The sequence below is a fragment of the Rutidosis leptorrhynchoides genome, chromosome 2 (assembly GCF_046630445.1).
Source record: "Rutidosis leptorrhynchoides isolate AG116_Rl617_1_P2 chromosome 2, CSIRO_AGI_Rlap_v1, whole genome shotgun sequence".
Lineage (NCBI taxonomy): Eukaryota > Viridiplantae > Streptophyta > Magnoliopsida > Asterales > Asteraceae > Rutidosis > Rutidosis leptorrhynchoides.
In genome coordinates this window covers 603816540-603842343 of record NC_092334.1, presented here as the reverse complement: position 1 = coordinate 603842343, position 25804 = coordinate 603816540, and the positions used below count along the sequence as shown (strand labels likewise).

At 34.1% G+C, this 25804-nt stretch overlaps 4 protein-coding genes across 5 annotated transcripts; 2 read left to right on the top strand and 2 right to left on the bottom strand.

The window, feature by feature from the left end:
- Positions 1-6235: 6235 nt before the first annotated feature.
- On the top strand, positions 6236-11477 carry LOC139893425 (transketolase, chloroplastic-like). Its single transcript, XM_071876592.1, has 8 exons — positions 6236-6824; positions 7457-7547; positions 7856-7961; positions 8228-8510; positions 8864-9012; positions 9167-9320; positions 9884-10432; positions 10911-11477. Exons 1-8 carry the CDS (start codon positions 6360-6362, stop codon positions 11319-11321), a joined length of 2208 nt encoding a protein of 735 aa, XP_071732693.1. The 5' UTR covers positions 6236-6359; the 3' UTR covers positions 11322-11477.
- A 188-nt stretch (positions 11478-11665) lies between these two features.
- On the bottom strand, positions 11666-13625 carry LOC139893424 (probable calcium-binding protein CML13). Its single transcript, XM_071876591.1, has 2 exons — positions 13119-13625; positions 11666-11953 (listed from the first exon to the last, which is right to left on the bottom strand). Exon 1 carries the CDS (start codon positions 13565-13567, stop codon positions 13124-13126), a length of 444 nt encoding a protein of 147 aa, XP_071732692.1. The 5' UTR covers positions 13568-13625; the 3' UTR covers positions 11666-11953; positions 13119-13123.
- A 1767-nt stretch (positions 13626-15392) lies between these two features.
- Positions 15393-17514, top strand: LOC139893423 (hypersensitive-induced response protein 4). Its single transcript, XM_071876590.1, has 5 exons — positions 15393-15612; positions 16058-16178; positions 16282-16373; positions 16703-16799; positions 16956-17514. Exons 1-5 carry the CDS (start codon positions 15418-15420, stop codon positions 17339-17341), a joined length of 891 nt encoding a protein of 296 aa, XP_071732691.1. The 5' UTR covers positions 15393-15417; the 3' UTR covers positions 17342-17514.
- Positions 17515-18139: 625 nt separating this feature from the next.
- LOC139893422 (uncharacterized) lies at positions 18140-24875 on the bottom strand. Of its 2 annotated transcripts, none has more exons than XM_071876588.1 (12): positions 24024-24875; positions 23108-23694; positions 22909-22998; positions 22546-22761; positions 21486-21695; positions 21151-21375; positions 20747-21065; positions 20146-20336; positions 19761-20056; positions 19619-19671; positions 19166-19215; positions 18140-18333 (listed from the first exon to the last, which is right to left on the bottom strand). In XM_071876588.1, the coding sequence occupies exons 1-12, from the start codon at positions 24370-24372 to the stop codon at positions 18283-18285; spliced, it is 2637 nt and encodes an 878-aa protein (XP_071732689.1). In that variant the 5' UTR covers positions 24373-24875; the 3' UTR covers positions 18140-18282. The 2 variants fall into 2 exon arrangements, with proteins under 2 accessions (XP_071732689.1, XP_071732690.1); XM_071876589.1 differs by having other exon boundaries at positions 19619-19668.
- Positions 24876-25804: the final 929 nt, after the last annotated feature.

Below are 25804 nucleotides of genomic sequence, written 5' to 3'. Positions count from 1 at the left end.
TCAACTTTCTCCTTTTTCAAAGACTCAATAGTGGCCTCAACTATTTTCAGCGCGCCATTGGCCACTTTAACCCGCGTTTCAAGAAGTTGCACCCTCTTCTACAGCTGCCCAGACATGTGAAGATCCACGCGATGAGTTCGCTCGGTGCTCAACCTATCGCAGTCCCTTGCCCATGTTTAAAACGACAGCAACGTGTCAAAGTTCAATTTCTGGTTCGGCGTCATCTTCTCCAACTCTTTCCTTATGACGGCGGGAGCGCACCCCTGCATATACAGATTTTGCTCAAGCGCGTCGCGCTTGGACACATTTAAAATAGAAGCCAAGTTGTCCACTTGAATTGGCACGTATGGATTGTCATTTAAGATCGGCGCTCGGGCGGAAGGGGTGGCGGTAGCACGGCCGGCAGTAGGAGTTGGAAGAAGAAGGTGCAATCATGGCAAGGGGAACTGAGGTGATTAGTTGAACATTAGCGGTTGAAGGCACAGGGGGCATGGGCAACAGATGGAGCAGTGGCAGAAACGGTGGGCTCCACATCTTCGTCGATATGCACAACTGGCAAGAAAATTCCACAATCAGGCATGAAAAATGTAAGATATTAACTTTAGAAAAATAAATTAAGTTATATTTTACCTTCAGAAGAACTCGCAGCTTTACTCTTCTTGATTGGAGGGTTGAGGCGCACAGAGGAGCGGCGCTTCGATGTAGCCTCATCTGCTACCTCCTCGTTTATCGTTGCATCAGCATCCCTCATGATAGCATCTTGGTCAATAGCTTCCTTCTTGATGGTATAGCATTTAAAATTGCCGTCCAAAAGAATTTCATGAGCATTCATCACTGCAAAATAGCGCACAACGGTTAGCATGAACTAAAGTAAATCATCAATTAATTGATTTAGTCAAATACAGAACCCTTTCTCGTATACATATAATAGAAATTTGGTAGAAGTTTGGAAAATTTCTAATGACAGCCCTAAGGGTTGTCTTTAAGAAATACATTATGCAAAAAAGAGTAGTACATTAGGTGTGTTAAAGGTAGTTATTTCTAGAAAGTGAGCGGTTACTTGGAATGTACAAACAGATATTGCGTGTCTGAATTTCTTATTGTCGTTTGAAAACTTCAAAAGTTTAATAGGTATTCAAATAATTTCAGGGCATGTTTGGCAAGGAGCTTTTAGGAGATTTTTGAAGCTTTTAGCTTTTAGATTTTAAGAAAAAGCTCTTATCATAATAAAAAGCTTTGTTTGGTTGTATAAGCTTAAAGCTTTTTGTAGAAAGAAAAAGCTTCTATTTGTAACGCTACTTGGAGTAACGTTTGAGATTCAAGTAGAGCTTTTTGGTCTTAAATTCCTTCAATACCCATATATTACGTAGTAATCTATCCTGAATGGTCCCCACATTTTAATGTTTATCCAATATAATTGAGGGATATCAATAGACTCACTTTTTTTATTAATATATATAAAATAAATATAAATATTATTATAGTAATATTTAATTATTAAATATTAATTATATGGTAGAGAAAGGATTGTCTACATCTCACTTCTCTCATACCTCGCATTCACGGGATTGAGTTTTTTTGTTGTTGTTAAACATATATATTAAATATATATGTTTTCAGTTATTTGATAATGACTATGTTTTAAGTATTTTTTTTTCTAGTGTCCTTTTTTGTCAATTTATTTATTTTATAACAGCTTCAACTACTTTACCAAACAATTAAATATATTTAAAAAACTTTCGCTAACAACTTCTAACGACCCGTCCTAATCCATCTGGACGAATACATTACATTTGGTTACATTGCGAGGTACTCGACCTCTATATGATACATTTTACAAACATGACATTCGTTTTTAAAATACAATCTTTCATTTCAACGAAAGTTGACAGGTATGCATGCTACCTCATAATATATCCAAACTATGAATGACTTATTATCAATCTTGATGAACTCAATGACTCGAATGCAACGTCTTTTGAAATATGCCATGAATGACTCCAAGTAATATCTTTAAAATGAGCAAATGCACAGCGAAAGAATAAACATGCTTTCAAGCGTCAACCAAAAGGTTGGTGAGTTCATTAGTTTATCATAAACATTCATTTCCATCATTTTAATAGACCACAAGATTTCATATTTTCATAAACATCATTCTCATATCAGGCATTTCGCAAACTGCATAGAGATAAAAATTCATTCATATGGTGAACACCTGGTAACCGACATTAATAAGATGCATATAGAATATCCCCATCATTCCGGGACACCCATCGAACATGATAATTTCAAAGTACTAAAGCATTTCAAATTCCAGAATGGGGCTTGTTGGGCCCGATAGATCTATCTTTAGAATTCGCGTCAATTAGGGGTGCACTAATTCTCAAAATTAGTGATGTTCCCTAATTCTTAGATTACCAGGCTAAAAGGGGCATATTCGGCTTCGATCCATTCAACCATATAATGTAGTTTCTATTATTTGTGTCTATTTCGTAAAATATTTATAAAAGCGCATGTATTCTCAGTCACAAAAATATATATTGCAAAAGCATTTAAAAAGGGAGCAAATGAAACTCACAATACTGTATTTTGTAGTAAAAATACATATGATGACACTGAACAATGCAGTTCACGAACCTATATCAATTATATATATTAAAATATATAATCGAAATTGAACAAGTTTAGATATTATTATCATTTGTTATTTTAGTAACTTGTATGTTTAATTAATAGCTATATTAACTATATTTATTTTATATACTTTGGATAAATAATTAGTATCTATTATGAAAATATTAATGTTGTTATGTGATATGTATCAATTATATTCTTATATAGCTATTTATTTGATAAAATAATATTACTAATAATACATAACAATTTGAATTTTTTTATGATAATAATAATAATACTAAAAATAAGTAGATTTAGTAATGATATTGATATTAATAGTTTTGATAATAATTAATACTAATAATAAAGGTAATGTTAGTAAAAATAATAATTTTAATAAAAATGATAATAATGATAAGATAAAAATGTTAGTTTTCATAGAAATAATATTTTAAATAATAATGGTACTTTTAATAAAAATGATGTTTGTAATAGAAATTTTAATAATAATACCAATATTAATGTTAAATGATAATTCTAATAATATTATTAATAATAATGACACTTTTAGTAATAAGGGTCACAATAATAATACTTATGATAATCATAATACTAATACTCATATTAATAATAATAACATATATTTTAGTAATAATTATAATGATAATAATATTAATTATACTAATAGTCTTATTTCTAATATTGGTAATAATAATAATTACTTAATAACAATCATTAATAAATAATAATAATTGTAACAAAAATAGTAATAATGAAATAATAATAATAATAATAATAATAAGAGTATTAGTAATAACTACCTCAAAGGAGTAGCCCTTAACAAAAAAAATGCCCAAGTCCGGGTTTGAACTCGCGACATCCCGCTAACCCGATAACATCCTTAACCATTACTCCATCATCGTCTAACTTAATCATCGTTATTATCATGATCTCATAATCATGATACTTGTATCCATCTATCATCATCATTATAAACATGATCGTGTATGTACATCATCATCACAACATCATAATCATTATTTACTCGTCATCCTTTTGATTATCATTCTTTATAACCATTCTCTTTTATTCACATCATCACTAACTAATCTCGCGTTTATCATAACCTTAATCTAATTATTATCATCCAAATTTTGAAACAAGTGTATGTTTGAGTTTACATCGAACCAGAAAAACAGAAACCCATGAGTCTGCAAGTCGTGGCCCATGTTTACATTGAGCCGAACAGAAAATTAAAGCTGGGTCACGGTCCAATAAAAACCATACGGCCCAATACCTAAACTAAAGGAATTTGGCCCAATGAATCTTGTGAGTTTGGATTTATTCAAACGTATAGGATTGGAAACAAGTGAGCAGTCACCTAATCGATTTCTTTTATCTTTATAAATCAAGTGGGGTTATAAATGTTGGCAATGAATTTTTCCACTTGTATTACTTTATTAAACCAACTCACAACGTTTTATTATTCAATCCATGCTTCACAATTAAGTGGGAGACAAAAGGTGGTGTATTTGGTTAATGGGTGTCGGTTTATGAATATTAACCAAAAGAAACTCGCACATGAACAAAATGTAATAGTTGTAGTTGTACAAAAACCATCGTGCATCAGTCTGGTTCGGAAAATTTCATATAGCAGCAACAAAACAAGCAGGTGCAGTAGCAGCATCGACATGGGTTCGACGTTGTTGTCTTGGGTTCGATTGAAATAAAAAAACAGAAGTGGGTTGTTCGTGATGGGAGTGAGGAGGGTGGCTTATAATGGAAAAGGGTGGTTTTGCAGGTTGGTGGTTTACGATGGTCTCATATAAACAGAAGATCAAAAGCTGCAGTTTGTAACGGGTTTTGGAGTGGTGGTTTCAAGGTGGTTTTGTGGTGTGTGGGTTGTGATTGTCGTGGTGATTTAATGTGGTGTTTTGGTCTTGGTTCCATATAAAAAGGCAACAAACAAATAATAGATTTAAGAGACGCTCAATATGGTGGTTTAAGGAGGAAAGTGATTTATGCTCAACAATAAGAAAGAAACCAGAAAATAACGCAGGTGGTTCTTTGGATTTGCAAGAGAGAGAGAGAGAGAGAGAGAGAGAGATAGAGAGAGAGAGAGAGAGAGAGAACAAAGAAAGATGAAGGTGTCGGTTGGTAGTTCATGGTGGTTGTATATCCGAAACAGAAACAGAAAATAGCTGGTTTGAAATAGAAGAATGAAACAGGTAATACAGAAGTAGGATCGAGTGGTGGTAGTTACCTTAATGGGTTTTGACATTAGTTGTTGATTGGTGTTAATTTGGTTGGATCTGATCGAGCAACGACAGAGGCTGCAACAAAAACCAGTGTTCGATTGTTCGAGTAATTTCAGTTCTTTAGAGATGATAAGCTAGGGTGAAGGTGATGGTGATGGTCTTAGTGGCGGTTTTAAAGTGGTGGTGGAAGGTTGATGGTTGCTTCGATTTACTATAGAAACCGTATTGGTTGATGATGGATGATGGATGATGGTCTTGGTTGGGTTGAGTAATCAAGAAGAAGAAGCATAAGGTAGAAGAAGTGGTTTGTAAATTATGTGGTTGTTTTTAATTCTTCCAGTATGCATATGTATATAGAGAGACTGGATTGGTGATGGTTAAAAGAAAAGAAAAGAAAACATGTACATTACTCTTGTTGAATTTCATTAAATCACGGAGTAATAAAATAATATAATAATAGATATCTATCTCAAATAAATCATAGATTAACGAAACGTGTGATTACATCTTAGCAGCCTTCAATTTTTTTGTTTTTAATCTACAGACGGTTTATCATGGATATTATATCATGTCACTTGCTAAACAGTTAAAATATAAAAGTGTTCCAAAAGTTCCAAAATTTTAAATTAAATCCATTTATTTATTTCAGTCATTAACTGTTTGAAACCTGATCAAAAAGGTTCGTTAATTATTCCTTTTCTGTTCCAATTAATATGTGCGGAGTATTAAGATTTAAACTAAAAAGGTAAAAATATTTTCGTCGAACCTATAATCTTCGTAATCTATTTTCAGGCTAACTTTTATTTTAAATTTTCATACACTCCTATTAGATCTATATGAACACTAGCGAAATGCCCATCGAGTATTACAATCATTTACTATTTAAGCTCAAAATCATTTATGTTCAATATACTATATGTATATATAAATACATTTTAATATCAGGTTTTATTATATAAATAAATATATTAAATATATATTTTTAAATAAATAAATTTTATATTTAATTCATATTCATGTATATATATGTATCTATTTACAAATAGTTGTTCGTGAATCGTTGGAAATTATCGAAGGTCAATTGAATATATAAAACAGATCAAATTTTTTTTTTTGAGACTCAACATTACAGACTTTGCTTATTGTGTCGAAATCAAATAAGATTTAAGTTTAAATTTGGTCGAAAATTTCCGAATCATCACACAACTTTCAGCTAAACGCTTACAGCTAAACGCTTGTAGCTAAACGCTTGCAGCTTACACATAGTTTTGCCAAACTTACGCTTACTCTAGTATTGAACAAAAAGCTATAAATCAGCATCCACGTGCAACTACCACGTATCTCCTCGATTTCATAAAATAACTAAAGATTTTGACCACCTCCTTCTTCTACACTCAACTTTGAATAAATATTTCAGTGTTCCGATCATATTTTTCAGTTCTCTTTTTCTGGTAAAAATAAAAATAAAATTAAAAAAAAAAATCAATGGCAGCGGCAGCAGCAGCAGCAACATCTTCATCACTCACTCAATCTTTTCTCATCTCAAAAACCAACAATTTTTCCATCAAAACACACACATCCAATCATCACCACCTCACTTTCATCTCCACCGCCTTATCATCTCCTCCCATACGCACGAGATCGTCACGTGCCTACACAATCAAAGCAGCATCTGCAAAAACTGTCACTGAAAATCAACCATCGTTGGTCGAAAAATCAGTGAACACGATTAGATTTCTGGCGGTTGATGCTGTTGAGAAAGCGAATTCGGGTCATCCGGGTTTACCCATGGGTTGTGCTCCGTTGGGTCATATATTATTTGATGAGGTCATGAATTATAACCCTAAGAATCCGTATTGGTTTAATCGTGATCGGTTTGTGTTGTCGGCTGGTCATGGTTGCATGTTGCACTATGCTTTGCTTCATTTGGCTGGATATGAGAGTGTTAAGGTATTACTACTTATTTTTATTACTACGTATTTAATTTACCTTTTATTAATTAATTTGTTTGATGGTAGTTTCTTAATTCAATTTACTTGATTTCATTCCTTATGTAATTTTATTATTATTATACTTCTTGTCCCATCTTGATAGTCCGGTATTGCTTTTGGATTACTTTCATAAATAGATAAAAAATAATAAGTTAGATTTCCTTTATGCCCAAAAGATTTGCATATTAGAGTAAAAAGTAAGGGGTAAAACTCTTAAAGAAAGAAAAAGTACACGTGACGAAACTGTGTTTTTTGACTGCAGACTAGGATGGAGTATCAAAATATCAATATCAATTCGAGTGTTGGCCTTGTATTGCAAGAAGAAATGCTCTAAGATAAAAGATCATGTGATTTTTGGAAAATTATAGGGATTATGATTATTATGTGTCACTTAGTGGTATCGAAGTGACCCAGTTGAGCTAATAGGTTATGGGTTCGAAGAAATGCTCGTGTTGACTGTATTAGTTTGTTTATTTTTTCTTAAATAAAATATTGCACTTGTGTTCTCTTTTAAATTGATATGTTGCATTTATTCTTGCTCAATTAGAAGATGTAGTTTTTTTAGCATACTTATTGTTAAAATGAATGTAGGAAGAAGACTTGAAAAACTTCCGGCAATGGGGAAGCAAAACACCAGGACACCCTGAAAATTTTGTGACACCAGGAATTGAAGTTACAACTGGTATGATACTATCTATCATCTACATTTTTAATTCTTTCACCTTTTTGTTATTGACATTTTCCTGATTACTTCCTAAACGAAGGAGAATTATGTGATGTGGGCTTGAGATTAATAAGTTAGGCACTAGGTCGAATCTAGAGGTGGCAATTTCAGCAGTTTAGGTAACGGGTCATATAACAAGTTAAAAAGATTATAGCGGGTCAAAAGTCGACTCATATATGAGTTCAAATGCCATCCTAAATCATTTCTCGATTATTATTGTAGTTAAATGACTAATTATTTAAAAAGTTTTACATTTACTTTTGCAGGGCCCCTCGGTCAAGGTATCGCTAATGCTGTCGGTTTAGCACTTGTGGAGAAGCATCTTGCAAGCCGATACAACAAACCAGGCCATGAGATCGTCGATCATTACACGTAAAACGCCTTAACGTTTTTATATTCATGCTGTTCGACCCATTTATCTACAAATGGGTTGGTTTATGTTTTCTCTCTACCGGGTCAAACGGGTATATTGTTAAAACAATGAAACAAACAAGTCAAAAGTAACACGAAAGTGCATCTTATAACATGACATCCAAAATCAAGTTACTCAAAAATTTCATTATTATCACTAAAAACTCTTAAAGACTAGTTAAAAAAATAAAAATTTGACACGACCTATTCTTAATATTGAACTATAGGTACGTGATACTTGGTGATGGATGCCAAATGGAAGGAGTATCGAATGAAGCTTGCTCGCTTGCTGCACATTGGGGACTTGAAAAGTTAATAGCATTCTACGACGACAACAAAATCTCCATTGACGGAGACACTAATATTGCGTTCACCGAGAACGTAGACAAAAGATTCGAAGGATTGGGATGGCATGTAATTTGGGTCAAGAACGGTAACTCGGGATACGATGAAATCCGTGAGGCGATTGAGGAAGCAAAATCTGTTAATGATCGACCATCTTTGATCAGGGTATTTTAATTTTAATCAAACATACTGTTAAACTTTATTAGTATGTGAATATAGAGGTGGCAATGTCAACTCATTTACATGAATGGGTCATTTGGGTTATGTTTTGTCCTAACGGGTCAAATAGGTTATAGGTCACGTGAAATGTTTACGCATTCACACCTTCGTGAATTGTATCTTTATTTAAAGCTTTAATTTATCAGTCTGACAAAATAGTTCTCTAATGGTTCATTCAAATTTGACCCGTTTTACCAGTTACCCTAATCCATTTGACAACCACCCTATCTTGCCCCTTTATATAAATCTTCTGTTCTTTCTATTTCGGGATTTATATTGTTTAAGTTTCATGTATACAGGTATCGACTACGATTGGTTTTGGATCACCCAACAAAGCCAACTCATACAGTGCTCATGGTAGTGCGTTGGGAGCTAAGGAAGTCGAGGCTACGAGGAAAAATCTTGGATGGGCCCACGAGCCTTTTCACGTGCCTGCAGATGTTAAAAAGTATTATACTTTTTGTTTTTGTTTATCAGATCCTATTTATGATGTGAGAATAAATGAAAATATGCCCAAATGTCATATGAAATAAAGGCTCCCATACCATGTAGAAAAATGGTATAAACAGATTGAAGTCTTACTGGATTTAAATTGTGTGCAGGCATTGGAATCGGCACATATTAGAAGGAGCGTCTGTTGAAACCGAATGGAACAAGAATTTTACAGAGTACGAGAAAAAGTACAAGAAAGATGCTACAGAACTGAAAGCTATTATGAACGGTGAATTACCTGCTGGTTGGGAGAAAGCTCTACCGGTTAGTTTTTGGCGTTCACTAATCGTTGATATTACATTTTTGTCATTTTTCTTTCTTTTTTTTGGGGGGGGAAAGGCAAACTCACACCCCCATTACACGAATTTTTGGAGTAATTTACAAATATATCCACAGCAGGTCTTGAACCCTCAACTTCTTGGTTACAGAGCCCGTCACAATACCACTAGGCCAATGACCCTTTAATTAAATTTTGGTCAATTTAGGTTGTAATTTATTGATAAAAAGTACCATAAATGGGTCGGTCACGTAAAAAGTTATATGAAATGACTTCAAACACTTGCAATACATCAGTTATATACGAAAATAAGAGAATTATAAGATTGTTGGCGAGTCAAACCCAGCACTGACTGACCCATTTGACCCGCCATTTTAGACACCCTTCCTATTTCAATAGTTTTGCATCACACCATCTTCACAAAGAAACACGATCCATTTTGAATGGAAATTGGGCACTCCAAACCTCGAGTTTACGCATATATACTACACTTGGTCTACTTTTGGATGACTTATCATTACATTATGTGAACATTTAGTGTTAATTGCAGACTTATACTCCCGAAATCCCCGGTGATGCGACACGAAATCTTTCACAACAATGCCTTAATAACTTAGCAAAAGTTCTTCCCGGGCTTATTGGAGGCAGTGCAGATCTTGCTTCATCCAACATGACTCTTCTCAAAATGTATGGAGATTTTCAAAAAAACACTCCGGCAGAACGTAACGTACGATTTGGCGTACGAGAACATGGAATGGGAGCAATTTGCAATGGGATTGCGCATCACACGGAAGGACTTATTCCGTATTGTGCAACTTTCTTTGTTTTCACAGATTACATGAGAGCCGCTATAAGACTTGCTGCGTTATCCGAATCTAGAGTGATATTTGTGATGACTCATGATTCGATTGGCTTAGGGGAGGATGGGCCCACACATCAACCTGTGGAACATATAGCAAGTTTTCGAGCAATGCCGAATATCCTCATGCTTCGACCTGCAGATGGTAATGAAACTGCTGGTGCTTATAGGATTGCAATTCTTAACACAAAACGTCCTTCGGTTTTGGCTTTATCCAGACAAAAGCTTCCAAATCTTCAGGTACGTGTGGAAAAATGGGTGGGTCATACTGGGTTGGGTAACGGGTCAAAACATACCTAAAGGTTTAAGAGGGGTCAAGAGGTTGATTGACCCAACTATATGTTTTTTGGTCTTTTTTATTTTAGTTTAACATTTACTTCTATTACGAAAAAATAACAATTTCTAGTATACTTGTGTACTCAAAAGTCTTTGATCTTCACTCCTATTCATGAGATGGTTTAATCAATAATTAGATTATTAGTACGTTAAATATTATGAACGAAAAAAATAAAAACAAACAGAAAAGAAAGAAAGTAGTGTTAGAGAATCAAGCCAACCCGTTCCTACCCATAGTGACACTTTTAGATATGTTGTTCGCCATAAATAAAAAAATAAAAAAAAAATAAAAAAAAATAAAAAGATTAATAACGAATTTTAAACTGATACTCGGTATGTTTTTGTGCATTTGTATCAAACAATCCGTCTTAACAACCAACAGGGAACATCAATCGAACAAGTTGAGAAGGGAGGATATATTTTGTCCGACAATTCATCAAACAACAAACCCGATGTGATTCTGATCGGAACAGGGTCAGAACTCGAGCTTGCAGTGAAGGCTGGTGACCATTTAAGGAAAGAAGGGAAAGCAGTTCGGGTGGTGTCATTTGTTTCATGGGAGCTTTTTGATGAGCAAAGCGATGAGTATAAACAAAGTGTGCTGCCAAGTAGTGTTTCTGCTAGAGTTAGTATCGAGGCGGGTTCAACGTTCGGTTGGGAGAAGATTGTGGGGACGAAAGGGAAGGCGATCGGGATCGATAGGTTTGGGGCAAGTGCACCTGCTGGGAGGATATATAAGGAATATGGAATTACAGTTGAAGCTGTGATTGAAGCAGCCAATAAAGTTTGTTGAGTGAAGTTTTATTATGTGAATATTACATAGAGACGAGTTAAGCTCATAAATCGATTTACAAATAAGTCTGGGTACAAGGTTTAATTAAAACTTTCGCATGAACCCATATGTATTATAATGCACTTTTTACACAAAGCCTTATACTGTTGTATTAAATACATAGTTGCATTACAAATGTTCCAACTTTAGATTTAGTAGTTTCTGGATCGTAAATTTGATTATCCTTTTTTTTTTTTTTTTTGTATATGAAGTAAAAATAACTGAGACGATAGATGTATGGTTCACAACCGGGTGAAGAACTAATTAACAATGCCAGAGTAGAAGCATTTCAGATTACATAAAAGAAAATCAATCAATTGAAATAAAACCAGAATCCAGATAATCAAAAGTCTTACATCAGGATATTTCAGTTAAAGTATTCACAAGCATCCTGTTTGGAAGAGGAAAATGAGTAACGGACACAAATATCGGGTTTCAGGAGCATCAACCCGACGTACAAATACTTTATCAAAAAACTAGCAAGAGAAAAACTCTGAATCCAGAGTCGAAAATTTTACCACATGACAACTATTGCATCTAAAGAAGACAAAGAAGAGGGGTGGGAAACTTGTGGCCCCATTAGCACCTCCAACCTGCACAAGAAACTACATCAGATTTTCAGCATTAACCTGAATATCAAGCATGAAGGTAGGCTTAGAGAGTTAGAGGTGTCAATTTTAACCCATTCACTTGTAATGGGTCAATTAGGTTGTGTTAAATCTCAAACGAATCAAATGTGAATATTTATCTAAAAGGGAACGAAACGTGTTAAAGGTGCTCAGAATTCTTATTATAATGCATAAACCTCCTGAATTATTTTTATTCATAGATTTAGACTGTTTTTGTAATCATGAAGGGCCTACCTAAAAGTTACAAAAATTGTAGTGTCATGCTTACAATCCTCGTATCACTTTACACAACTAACATCAGTTTCAATAATACGCTCTATTTATGCACTCAAAACTGAGCTGAACTAGCCCCTGAATCCTACATATCCATCTTTCTAACAACTTAACACCTCTACGCATACCCTTCTAAAACTTCAAATGTTCAGTACCAAATCTCAGAAGCACAGCTGCTAGTACATTAGATATCTAAGGCCACCATTCAGACAAAATTACAAATCATGCAACACAATAATATTCATACACAACACAAGAAGTATCGCATAGACAAAAAAACTGAATAGCATGTTAACATAGTGTCTTGTTTGTTACTGTGATAGGGGGTGGTAGGGGTCGTAGGCTCCTACCTAATACCTATTTAGAGGAAAGACACTGCAATCTATTGCATTGCATTTATAATCTAGTATAACTTTATATAGATCACATCCAACTTTAATGACTTCAAGCGTATCGAACTCTCCCAAGCATTTTTAGCTGACAAATACAAAGCATATCTAAACTAACAAATAACTTTAATGTGCATTAACCCTCAAACCTTAAGATATCCTTCAATATTCAGGTTCCCATTTAATAATTAAACACCAAAAACAAGCCATCCATAGATATAGTCTAGTTACAAGCTATATTTAAATCTAATAAATCAACAAAAATCATTTCCAAAATCGATTGTTTGGTCTATTTTCCCCAAAATTTTAAATAAATTAATTCACATTACCTTTATTGAGCTAAAAAATTATAAATATCCCACGCAATAATCAACAATATTAGTTATCAAACACCCCTATGCAATAATAGCTTATCATTTAACATATTTCGAATCAAAACAGATATGAATAAAAGATCGAAAACTCACTGAATTTATTTAGCAACCATACGAGCAATGAAATCCTCATACTTAATTTTACCATCAGATCCAACATCAATTTCACGGATCCACTCATCAAATTCCGCAGGCTCTAATTTCTCCCCAATACTCGTCAATATATGTTTTAGATCCGCAACGACGACGTATCCTGTTCCATCTTTATCAATTACTTTAAACGCATCACGAAGCTGACGATCAAACGGTTCAGGTTTCAAATGTTTCCCCATTAATTCAGTAAATCGATTGAAATCAAATGGTGACGTCAGCTTCTCTTCAGCGATTATCGATTTGAGTTGCGCTTGCGTAGGGTTTCCGCCGAGAGATCGCATCAGGATACCGAGTTCTGATGGAGCGATCTTTCCGTCACCGTCGGTGTCGAAAAGCGTGAAGGCTTCTTTCATGGCGGAAACTTGTTCATCGTTCAAATTTTTCCCCATTTTTGGTTGTTTTTTGATTTGTTGTTAAGAATTTGGGAATGAAATGATATGAAATGAAGAAATTTTGAGTGATATGATTTTGATTGGTATCAGTTTTTCAGGATCCGAATGTTTGGCTACAGAATAGAATCATTGATGTCCTCCGAATTATTTGGGCTTTAAGATACGGCCCATTTATCTAATATTGGACCTTAATGAGTTGGGTTAACCCATCAACGTGCTTGTTTATATTTTATATAAATCACCCAACAAGTGAATACTTAACAAAATTGTCGAGTTAGAGCTCGTTTAATAATAATTGAGTATGACGCTTTTTGAATGCGAGTGGAGGTTGAACAAAATTGTTACTTAATTATTCAACGTTTGTTTTTGATATCTGAATAACATATTGTGCTGAATGGTTCAGGTTTCAATGCTAAATCATTCAGAGATGAAACACTCTTTTAATCATTAAGAGGCTAAATTTTATGTAATATTCTTCCTAAATCGCATCCAAAACACTTATCAAATAAGTATACTGAAGTTTTTTGTTAATGTTAAACGATAATAAGTTGATATAATTTATTCATATTGATTATTCAAAATGATTATCAAACAGCTTATTGTCATTCAGAACTAAATTCATTCAGAACTTCTGAATCATTCAGTGCTTAATCATTTAGATTTATCAAATACACCCTTACTTTATTTACAAAATCGTACTTTTAAATTTATATTTATATATAAAATCATACTTTTATATATATATATATATATATATATATATATATATATATATATATATATATATATATATATATATATATATATATATATATATAGTGGTAGGATCAAGAGGGAAGTAACCAATCGGGGGGAAGCGGGGGGCAGCAAAAACTTTTTTTTTCGTTTTTTGAAAAACTTTGTTCACGAACATTATAGATGGGATGAAAATATGAACATTTAGTAGAGACACTTTGTGATAAATGTTTTTATTTTGGCGGGAAAACACTCGAAGAAGTAAAAATACAACAATTATCGTGTTTTTCGAGCGTATGTTGAGGTTTTAGCTATTGGGGTTTAGATATTAGGGTTTAGATATTAGAGTTTATAGGGTTTAGATATTAGGGTTTAGAAATTTAGGGTTTAGGGTTTAGATTTAGGATTTAGATTGAGTTTTTAACACGAACGGTTTAGAGTTTAGGGTTTAGGGTTTGGTGTTTTGGGTTTATGGAATAAACCCAAAACACCAAACCCTAAACTCTAAATCGGACTAAATTTTACTTCACAAAACATGAAAAAAAAGACGTTCATATTCTTCACGAACAATATTATCTTGAATGATATTTTTGTCGATCGTTTTCCCGCCTAAATAATAACATTCATCACGAAGTGTCTCTTCTAAATGTTCATATTTTCGTGTGATCTTGATGCCGGAAAAAAAAATTCCAAAAAAAAACGAAAAAAAAAAAATTTACTTTCCCCCTCTTCCCCCCGATTGGTTACTTCCCCATTGATCCTGCCCTTATATATATTTATATACACAGTAGTAATTAAATCTAGAACTTACATAATTAAATTAGAAAGTTGAAACCTACTTGGTCTATATATTTTGACAAAGGGAAAAAATCTGCAACCTAATATTCTTTATAAGTAAAGGACTATAATGGATATTTCATAATACATGAAGGACCAAAAATGTAACTTGATCAATAAAATCAGACGACTTGTTCGTGTGCGTGACGCGCTAGGCGGTTTGATAGTCTACGTTGACACTCGTATCTTCACATAACAATTTTTGATACAGATATTTTCTTATAGAAGAAGATATATAAATATAAAAAATTCGTAACCTATACATACAATCGGTGATGGGGAACGCGTCGTGTATATTTGTAGGTTGCATAGACCAAGCAAGCGTAGGGATCGTTGAGAAATGGGGACGATTCGAGAAATTAGCTCAACCGGGTCTCAATTTCTTTAATCCTTGCGCCGGTCAGTATCTCGCCGGTGTTCTTTCCACCAGGATTGACTCTCTCGAAGTTAAAATTGAGACTAAAACTAAGGTCTTCTTCTTCTTCTTTAATCATAACTCCCGCTTAATACGATCTGTAGAATTTTACCTTTTTCTGTATGTATTTATGTTGATGTATATGGATTGTTAATGTATGCTGTGTGATTAAATGGTAGATTAATCGAATGATCTGTAATTTTATGGATGGATAAGAAACTAGAGCTAGGGTTTATATTTGATTGATTGATCATCAAGTACTACAATATGTAAGATGGTTAGCAATTTGGAATAGCTAAAGCTAGGGTTTCTAAGTACTTTTTTTCTTTAGTTGATTTCTTTATGATTATATGATACTTTCTATTTCTAGTGCTATTCTCACCTTAGTAAACATGGAAAAAAATAACAGGATCATACACATTTTGGTGGTAGTCAAGGCAAATTTTTTTAGGAGAGTTGAGTCCAAATTAATATTAACATCGTTAGCATTTTTTTTCCAGGACAATGTATTTGTTCAGATAATTTCTTCAATTCAGTACCGAGTGATAAAGCAAAGTGCCGATGATGCATTCTACGAGCTGCAAAACCCCCGGGAACAAATTCAAGCCTATGTTTTCGATGGTAAATTGAACGGGACTTGGTTTCTCTTGTTTCCTTGACAATACCTCTATCACATGATACTCAAATATAATGTTCTCATGATTAATCAAAACTGTTGTTTCAGTTGTACGAGCACAGGTTCCAAGAATTACTTTGGACCAGCTTTTTGAGCAGAAGGATGAAGTTGCAAAAACTGTATTGTTGGAACTTGAGAAGGTGAATTGTTAAGACCAAGTCTTTTTTAAGCCAAGGGTCGAAGTGGACTGGGTCGGGTTGGGTTATCCCTCCCAAGATTCCAACTTTTCTCTAACTTTCAAGTTTCAACCTTTAAGACCCATTATCCATTTTAGCTAATATAAAAGTTTATATTTTGACTCGTTTGAGATGAAACATGCTCTATATCAGCGCATCCATAAGTAAATGGGTTGAAAGGGCCACCTGTAATATATTTGTTTTAAGTTTAAGTACAACGTGCAACAAGGCTGATTTAGATTATAGTTTCATATGATTAGTTCTAAGTTTGAAATATATGCTGGCTGTATTAGGTGATGGGAGAATATGGGTACAACATAGAGCACATTCTGATGGTGGACATTATACCAGACCCATCTGTGCGTAGAGCAATGAATGAAATTAATGCAGGTAATGCCCTTTAGCATGTTTTTTCTTTCTTTTTTAAATAAAATAATAGAATTCAACAGCATGTGATTTTCAAGAAAATAAAAAAGCACCTTAAACTAATGATGTTACTGAAGTACTGAAATAATTGTATGTATGTATTACTGTACTAATTTGTAGCGCAAAGGCTTCAGCTTGCGAGTGTGTACAAGGGAGAAGCGGATAAGATTCTTCAAGTTAAGAAAGCCGAAGCTGAAGCCGAAGCCAAGTACTTGGGTGGAGTTGGTGTTGCAAGGCAGAGACAAGCAATTACAGATGGATTAAGAGAGAACATATTGAATTTCTCACATAAAGTTGAAGGAGCATCTGCAAAAGAAGTCATGGATCTTATCATGATCACTCAGTACTTTGATACTATCAAAGATCTTGGAAATTCGTCAAAGAATACAACAGTTTTTATACCCCACGGGCCGGGCCATGTTAGAGACATTGGTGACCAGATTCGTAATGGTCTCATGGAAGGGAAAGCAGGCATTGGCACCAGCTCTAATGCACATTCTGACTAAATTTACAGTTTTGCCGGATGTTCTTTGTTTGTTTTATATTTATACGTATTGTAGAATAAAGAAAAACTGTTCTATTGTTGGGTTTATACGATGATTGTGAAACCGAGGTTGCAACATTTGTAGTTATTGCTGTCTTACGTAATGAAAGCGGTTCGATGAAAGCTTTATGTTCATATTGGTGTGTTAGTATCAAACTGGACGTCGTTTGCATACTACTGGTATCTACTAAAATACTACTTGGTGTTGGGTTTGTGATCAATCGCCTACTTGTTATACGATGTTTTTAATCCGAATTCCTCGAGTCCCTGAATACAAATGACTCGAAGTTTTATACACCGCAAAAGATTTGATAAATGTTTATGAGATAAACAAAGTTGACAACACATCGACTTTATTTATAGATGATCTTCATTCTTATGAAGATGAATAAGGTTCGTTATGGAACTTGGGTACGTGTCTTTAGTCGAAATTGAATATAGATTTTTATATTAAACATAGCATGCCTATCCCCATTAGCTTAACGCTAAACAAGGAACACCATATATAAAATCACAATTTTGAAAAAAATGTGATAGATTCAATTAGATAGCCACTACATTTTGAGAGTGTACTCAAGTGGGTAAGCAATTGAAGTTTGTAGATTTTAAAAACTTATCGTTCAGTTTTTTTATTTATATTCTTTTACTATATTTTCTTGTTATCATCTTTTTACATGATAAGAAATATATTTCAAAACGCTGAACATTGTTTAGTATCCATAAGGATAAAAAAAAAAAACACAAGTGTACAGTAACTATCGAATTAGGAGAGCGGAGTCGTATTTTAGCACTAAGAATGGAGTAAATTGTTAAAAGTAGAGACCTCACAGTTTATACGATGTAAAAACTAAAACCTCAAACAACAGATGTCTTGAGCCTTCTGCAGTTATGGACTTTATCCGCTCAGTAGTATGTTCGTTGACTACTGTAAGCTCCACTGTAACTGCTGCTACCCTGCACAGAGTAACAGTTGGGTGTCAATTCATTATATGTTACGGGTCAAAATGTCAAAATATCAAAATAGTCGAATGGAAATTCAGCATAAAAGGAGCCAGTTGATTGCACACCACCATAAAAACAAAATGTAGGCACGCCAATTGGATGAAATAATGCCAACGAATATGAAATAGTGTATGATACTAGTTACAAGTTAGAAATTGATATTGATATTTCACCTAAAAAGCCATACCAGTTGGTACAAATTTATAGAATCCATAAATTCACATCAAGTAAGAAGATCACAAATCAAATGTTTCTTTCCTTCTGAAATTAATCAAAAACGCCACTATATCTATTGTGTTAAATACTAAAATTAAAATATCTTTCTTAAAGAACCAATGAAGCATTTGATTTTATTTATAATTACCATAGAGACAAACACAGGTGGGTTGACTTGAGCACGTAGGGTAACACATCCAAATAGGCAGAGTCAAAACAGATCATTTTACTTCGAGCAGGGTGACCCAATTTTTTATTTTTTTATTTTTTTTTTATTTTTTTATTTTTTGTTATATATTAACGCATCAAATACAATTAAAAAATAAGTTTATTACTTATGAAGTGATTATGAAGTTTGTATGCATAACAAATACACTTTCGACGACTTTTAACCCGTTCAAACCATTGAAGATAAAACAAAACCAAAATCATCGCATCTAAAGATATTTGGCTAAAAATGCCCACATCAACTAAATAATGTAAAGTTTTTGTACTATTTACACACATTAGTGATGGTAACTTTTAGTTGTGGGTTTGTGTGTGTATATAAAGGAATAGAAAGAGAAACCTCATAATAGCTTGTGTGATTTCGAACTTGAGAAGTCGGAGGCGGAGGACCTACAAGTTGGCAAGATATAGATTTAGCATACCAACAGTGTAGTAAAACTCCGGATTTATCCACAATTAAACAGCTCAAAGTCAAACTTAGTCTATGTTTATGTTTAGAGTATTTGAACAAGTATGTTTATATTTATGTTTCTCTTCTATATGTACATATAAAATTAAAATTTATTTTTTACATGTAAAAAAAGAAATTCCGATTTATCCAGCAAGGTCCCAACCGATTAATCCCCGATTAACGATATTTACAACCTTGCAAAACAATGATACATTATCATCCCCTCAGAATTAGAGGGCCAACAAAATTACATAAACAAAATACTTTTTCTCTTTTTGAAGTTTCACCACCCCTAAAACTTTGTTGACCTTTTAACTTATAGCTTACACAAGGATTACTTACCTCCAACATAAGTAACTACGCCAGCCCCTCTGACATCATGTCGAACAACTCTACTAGAAACAACAACAAAAATTAATCAGATATAGAACAAGGCCAAGGTTATAATGAAAGAGGGGGTGAAAAAAGAAGTATAAATGTGAACCTTGCATGCCCAGAATCATATGGGTCATGAGCAATTTGTACATACTCAGATGAACGGTAATCTGGGTACGGTTGAACCTTGGGTACAGCAGCAGTCTCGATGTACCCCCTGTGAGATTGGGTCAAACCAGAACGGTCCAAGTATCTTGAATGAAGTTGACTTTGACTTGTTGAAGAAGGTTCAAGGTACACTGTCTGATGTTGGGTATGACTGGTTCGAACTACAGGCTGAACATATCTTGAATATGATAGAGTTTGTGTAGCAGAAGAAGGTTCAATGTATCCAGCATGTGGTTCCTATGATAATTTAATTTACATAATATTAATCAAAAAAAAAAAACTAAAAATAAAAACACATAGAAGATAAAAAAGACGACCCATAGTACCATCTCCTTGAGGCGTCTTGCAGATAACGGGTCAGGACCCAAATGATAAGCAGTGGGTGCAGATGCAGCATATTTTGGTGCATAAATTTCTGTATATCTGGCTGAATTTCTGTAGTCATCTTGTCTTCTTATAAAGTTAGTATCACCTTTAGGGTTCCTAAAATTACCTCTTTCCCTTTCATGGATATTGCCTAGATTTACAATGTAGATCGGTCAAATTGGTGTGAGAAGTTCGACCCGTTTACTTATAAATAGGTACATTCGCTACAATTTTAGCCGGATGGGTAAAATATTTGTTTAGAATGAAATGGTCAATTGGATCAAACAAATTATATAGGTTAAAACTTAAAACCCAAAAAGTAGAGAGGGCAAAAAAACTATATACATGTTTCTATAATAAAAAACTATATATGTATATATTAAAACTCTTTATCTTCAAAATTCCTAATATATTGTATCAAATTATACACTTTGTTTTTTCAATCCAACGCTTTGTCCTGTCAAAGTAGTTTTTCCATTTTACAAATGTGTTACTCAAACTAGTTTTGATTGATTATGACACGTGTTGTCAAATATTAATTGTTTGGTTTGCTACAAATACCTTTCTTTTTCTTAAGTGGCTTTTTCTCATGAATGTTTCTGTCTTCACGACCTCCAAACGTTATTATCTTCTTTCTTTTACGATTCCCGCCTTTAGAGGCAGTGTTACTATTTTCACCTTCACCACCTATTTTTGGCTTTTTGGGAGTAGTACCCTGATCACGTGCATGAACCTTTTTCTCAGACAATAATTTTCTTTTACTTTTAGCCTGTTGAATATTCATATCAGCTTTCGTCTTTGGCAATTCAACCACTTTTGAACTTTCATCATCTTTTTTAAGTGGCACCTTTTGTTGAGGCTTGACGGGGTTCGTTTTGATCTGCAACAAGTAGAAATTTTCTTAGCTACTGATAAGAAAAGGTTTGAAATTTAAGTAAAAAATATGCCATTTCTCAACTACGAACCTTAACGACACGTTTGGAGGAACCTTTTTTATTTCCTTTAGATTGCTGAGGCGTTGAAACACCTTTCATCTTTGATACTTTGACTTCTGAGTTTTTATTGATTCCACTCTCTTTATGCGATGTTGAGACGTCACTTTGCTTATTTACATTAAGTCCCCCATTAAGACCCTGTTTCTGACGTGAATTCCTTGGTTGAGGCTTAGGCTTAACGATGCCGGCTATTATCTAAGACGAGAACAATAACAAGGATGATAACTCATAAGTGAAACCACTGAATACATACATAATACATATATGTATACACGTGTACACTACACATACAGAGTCAAATATACCTTGGCTTCTTCTCCAATAAGAGTATTATTAATCCCCTCCACACAAGCTTGAGCAGATTCAGGAGAAGCAAAACTGATATACCCTTTTTGTTTGGTTCCTGAGCTCCGGGATATATAAACTTTAACAATCTCGCCATACTTATTATACATATCCTTAACCTTCTCTTCATTCCAATCGTTAGTGAGTCCTTCCAAAAAAACTTGATTAACCTAGAGCATGAGAACTCACATTTTAGACAACCCAAGAATGAAAACGAGCCATATTGGGTATGTTTGTTATAACTAGTTGGTACTAGATGATAGTAGTTGATACTTGATACTTGGTAGCTTGTAGTTAGTAGCTGATAGCTGGTACCTGGTAGCTTTTTAGATGTATTTAGGTGTTTGGCAGAGTAGTTGGGAACTGTTAAAAAAAATAAACTGCTCAAACGCTAGTTCTAGTAGCGTCTAGGTCCTAGCTTTTTCTCTACAACTAAAAGCTTTAAGCTTTTTAACCCAAACGAAACTTTTATTAGACAAGAGCTTTTTCATAAAAGGTACAACCTAAAAGCTCCAAAAAAGAGTAAACTGCTCAAACGCTAGTTCTAGTAGCGTCTAGGTCCTAGCTTTTTCTCTACAACTAAAAGCTTTAAGCTTTTTTTACCCAAAAGAAACTTTTATTAGACAAGAGCTTTTTCATAAAAGGTAGAACCTAAAAGCTCCAAAAAGCTGCTTACCAAACATACCCATTATAGTAGCTTTAGAATTGGCATCTACATTTAAAAAAGTTCAAAGACATTTGATCATTAAAATATCCTACTCCCTCCATCCCAGAATTATTGTCTGGGTTGACTTTTTGTTGGATATAAGATATTTCTGTGAGTTGTCAAAGATCGCATAACATAAATCAATCGATAATTTGTCATGGACCATTAGTAAATAGTGATGTAATACATCTGTTGGTAAAGGAGTTATTAAGCTGTCACATAGGTACAACTTGGAAACATTTGTTCTACATATGCAACAATGATTAAGCAATGATTAACCAGATTACAACGAGCATTAAACTGGATTATCTTACCATTGTAGGTGGCCCAGCAAAAGAAACCGTAACATTTTTATCACGCCCAAATAATACATCTTGCTTTTTGAGTCGTTTACATGCTTCGGTTGCAACAGAATGTGTGGTGAACTCCAAGAAAGCATGGCCCTTATTTTTCTGACCATTTTTTGGATCCTCTGGTACGCGAATCGTATCAACATTTTCAACTCCGTAGTGTTTCAATTGTTGCAACACCTTGAAAAAGTAAATGCAATCAAAGAGTATCATCTAGTGAGTTTTTAACAGTTGATACCTTTTAAGATATTCTCAAACGATAACACAACTTATGGACCCAATGAAAAAGAGAACAAATTAAATTGATCGTAACATATACAGACTTACTTCCTCTTTTTTCCAAGTTTTGCAAATATTTCCTAAAAAGAGTGTATCCTTGTCCTCACTAACCGATAAATTTACATGCTTTTCCTTCACCTGGGCATGAGAAAATTAATTGTGTTACAGACTAATCATGTAGATGGAAAATAGCATCGAATCGGGCTTGAGTATTTCACCTTCCCAAAACTAGATATGCAACTCATACCTCAAATCCATCTTTCAACTCAGAAAGAGCACGTTTTGCTTGATCAATAGCTGCAAAACGAACAAATGCAAAACCTTTGCTCTTCTTTGAGTTTGAATTCCTCAATATTCTAATGGACTGCAGCTCGCCAAACTTTTGAAAGACATTAAGAAGATCATCTTCAACTGTATCCTTATGCAGTTTTCCAACATAAAATTCAACGCCCGTATCTTTCTTATCATCGGGTGTAGAATCCTGAACAGCTAGGGCACGATCTTGATCTTGATCTCGATCTCGATCTCCATTACTTCGATCATCATCCCCATCAACCTTGGAATCATCTTTGACGTCTAGGGCTGTGGATTCATGAGTAACGACTATTTCTACAGTGTGTTTTACACCATTTTCGACAACTAAAGCATCATTATTCTGACAAGGTGCTTCACTGACAATACAATGTTGAGCAGAGAAGTCTTCTGCAACTTTTGCAGTTTCTTCACATTTGTCATGATCATCACTTTTAACAACAACAGAGTTGTTATCATCACTAGATATTTTGATCCCATCAACTTGGACAGCAGTTGTCTCTGCTTGAGCAGAATTAGTTTCTGCAAACAAACGCACGAATAGCGGTTTAACTATCGCCAAATGTACACATGTTCTGACAAATTTTACAAGTTGAAATGTTAAACAGCACTACAGCAGTCACACAAACTACATCCAGAAAACTAGCAGCATATTATAACCTATTTTAACAAAGAATGCAAAATACAACAATGACCCATATGATACACTGGTACATTCATCGTCATATTCAATAATTCAATATCTATTCAATATTAATTAATATATAAAATCCAGTTTATAATCAATAAATCAATATAAACTAATAATTCAAAACTTCAAATTCATAATAATAATCAGAAATAGTTTTTACCGACAGCCGCCTCCACATTATTCTCAGTTTTCTGTAAATCGATTTTCTGTTTTTCCGGTTCATCTTGTCTTATGCAATCCGGTTTAGCATCCGGTTTAACGTCCGGTTCACCACCGTCATCATTGATCAAATTTTCAGAACTGATACTTACACTCTTGATTTCAGCCGAATTAGGTTTAGGTACTTGTTCCTGAATCGACACGTTAGTTTGTACATCATCGGATCTCGAATTATCGGTTAATTCAGTTTCCGTTACCACTTCTGGTGCCGGTGATTCATGATTAATATCGTTGGGTGTTGATGATGATAACGATTTCTTGCGCTTTATAAGCTTTTTACGAGGAGGCATGGTGTGATCTTGATTGTTAGGGTTAGGGTTAGGGATGTTGAAAATGTAGTTGAAACGGAAAATAAAGTACGAAAGATCGATTGATTGAGAGTCGGAGAAATAAAGATTGGAAGGTCAAACTGACAGGGCTACTTTGGGCCTAACACACACATTATCCGTGTAAATGTAAATTAAAAAAATCAGTTATATTCTAGTTTCTCTAAAATCATTATAAACAAAATATGAAGAAACTTTAGGTTAATCTGTATTGTTCCAAATAATGAACATACCTTTTTTATTTTACTTTGATTTGATAGTAAATCTTTTCTTTATTGGTGATTTTAATGTCATTCAACTATCATTTTAGCTGCTTGTGATTTACTAGAAAGCAGGAGTTGACTAGTGATACTTAACATGGGTTCGGTAAGTGCGGAGTGCACACCCATAAAAGTGAATTAGACACTGGCGCACGGTAATGGCGGGGGTCAAGGGGCCGCCCCCTTGCGGGGTCCAAGGGGCAGCTAAATCGCACTTTTCAATTTCACACAGAAACGTACACACCAATCTATACACTAAATCGCGTTCTTCTTGTCTGAAAACGATTTGCATTTCTAGTCTTATCCCAATTGAAATTTCGTGTAACCCGAGACAAGGAGTGTCATAACCCGTCCTTAACCATAAGAACGTGTTAGATAACGTATGATTTCATTGCGAGGTATTGACCTCTATATGCGACATTTTTTAAAGAAAAACTGCATATATTATACATTACAAACCATGATCCTTATTTTTGATACAAGCTTTGGACAAAATAAAGATGATTATCGTTTAGCGATAATCTTCGACTTACAAACTTTACAAATGATAATAACAACCCGATTTCTAGCATATTTTACAACACAAGTTCTTGGATATGCAGTCTTATTTTTGACACAAATATGCGTACGCAAGATCCTGCTTAGATTCAACATGATGCAACGGAAGCTTCTAATAATCACCTGAGAATAGACATGTTTAAAACGTCAACATAAAGTTGGTGAGATATAGGTTTAATGCCGGCAGCGATATAATTATAGACCACAAGATTTCATATATAAACATTTTAATAAAAATATTCTAAGTGGTTGAGCACTTGGTAACCATACTTAACATTTAATCACGTCGCATATTCCCTTTATTATGAAATCTTACTACACCGTACCAAGTGTAGTCACGAAACGAAGTACTGTGCAACCGTTGAATACTGGTCGTCCAGTCCGGTTGGGGTTGTCAGGCCCGATAGATCTATCAACAGGATTCGCGTTTACAATACCGCTGTAAATAACAGTTACCAAGCTACAGGGAAGTATGCCAGTGGTACAACTCAACGTAGAATATATTTTTCAGTTACTTGTGTCCATATCGTAAAACATAAAATACATGTATTCTCATCCCGAAATATTTAGAGTTTAAA

What these genes read in the sequence shown, in the direction of transcription:
- LOC139893425 (XM_071876592.1), top strand. Translation starts at nt 6,360, where the DNA reads ATGGCAGCGGCAGCAGCAGCAGCAACATCTTCATCACTCACTCAATCT. An exon ending in GAGATCGTCGATCATTACAC is followed by an intron (nt 7,962 to 8,227) that starts GTAAAACGCCTT and finishes ATTGAACTATAG; the next exon opens with GTACGTGATACTTGGTGATG. An exon ending in ATCGACCATCTTTGATCAGG is followed by an intron (nt 8,511 to 8,863) that starts GTATTTTAATTT and finishes TCATGTATACAG; the next exon opens with GTATCGACTACGATTGGTTT.
- LOC139893424 (XM_071876591.1), bottom strand. Translation starts at nt 13,567, where the DNA reads ATGGGGAAAAATTTGAACGATGAACAAGTTTCCGCCATGAAAGAAGCC.
- LOC139893423 (XM_071876590.1), top strand. Translation starts at nt 15,418, where the DNA reads ATGGGGAACGCGTCGTGTATATTTGTAGGTTGCATAGACCAAGCAAGC. An exon ending in TATTGTTGGAACTTGAGAAG is followed by an intron (nt 16,374 to 16,702) that starts GTGAATTGTTAA and finishes TGGCTGTATTAG; the next exon opens with GTGATGGGAGAATATGGGTA. An exon ending in AATGAATGAAATTAATGCAG is followed by an intron (nt 16,800 to 16,955) that starts GTAATGCCCTTT and finishes ACTAATTTGTAG; the next exon opens with CGCAAAGGCTTCAGCTTGCG.
- LOC139893422 (XM_071876588.1), bottom strand. Translation starts at nt 24,372, where the DNA reads ATGCCTCCTCGTAAAAAGCTTATAAAGCGCAAGAAATCGTTATCATCA. An exon ending in AAACTTGGAAAAAAGAGGAA is followed by an intron (nt 22,762 to 22,908) that starts GTAAGTCTGTAT and finishes TACTTTTTCAAG; the next exon opens with GTGTTGCAACAATTGAAACA. An exon ending in CCTCCAAACGTGTCGTTAAG is followed by an intron (nt 21,066 to 21,150) that starts GTTCGTAGTTGA and finishes TACTTGTTGCAG; the next exon opens with ATCAAAACGAACCCCGTCAA.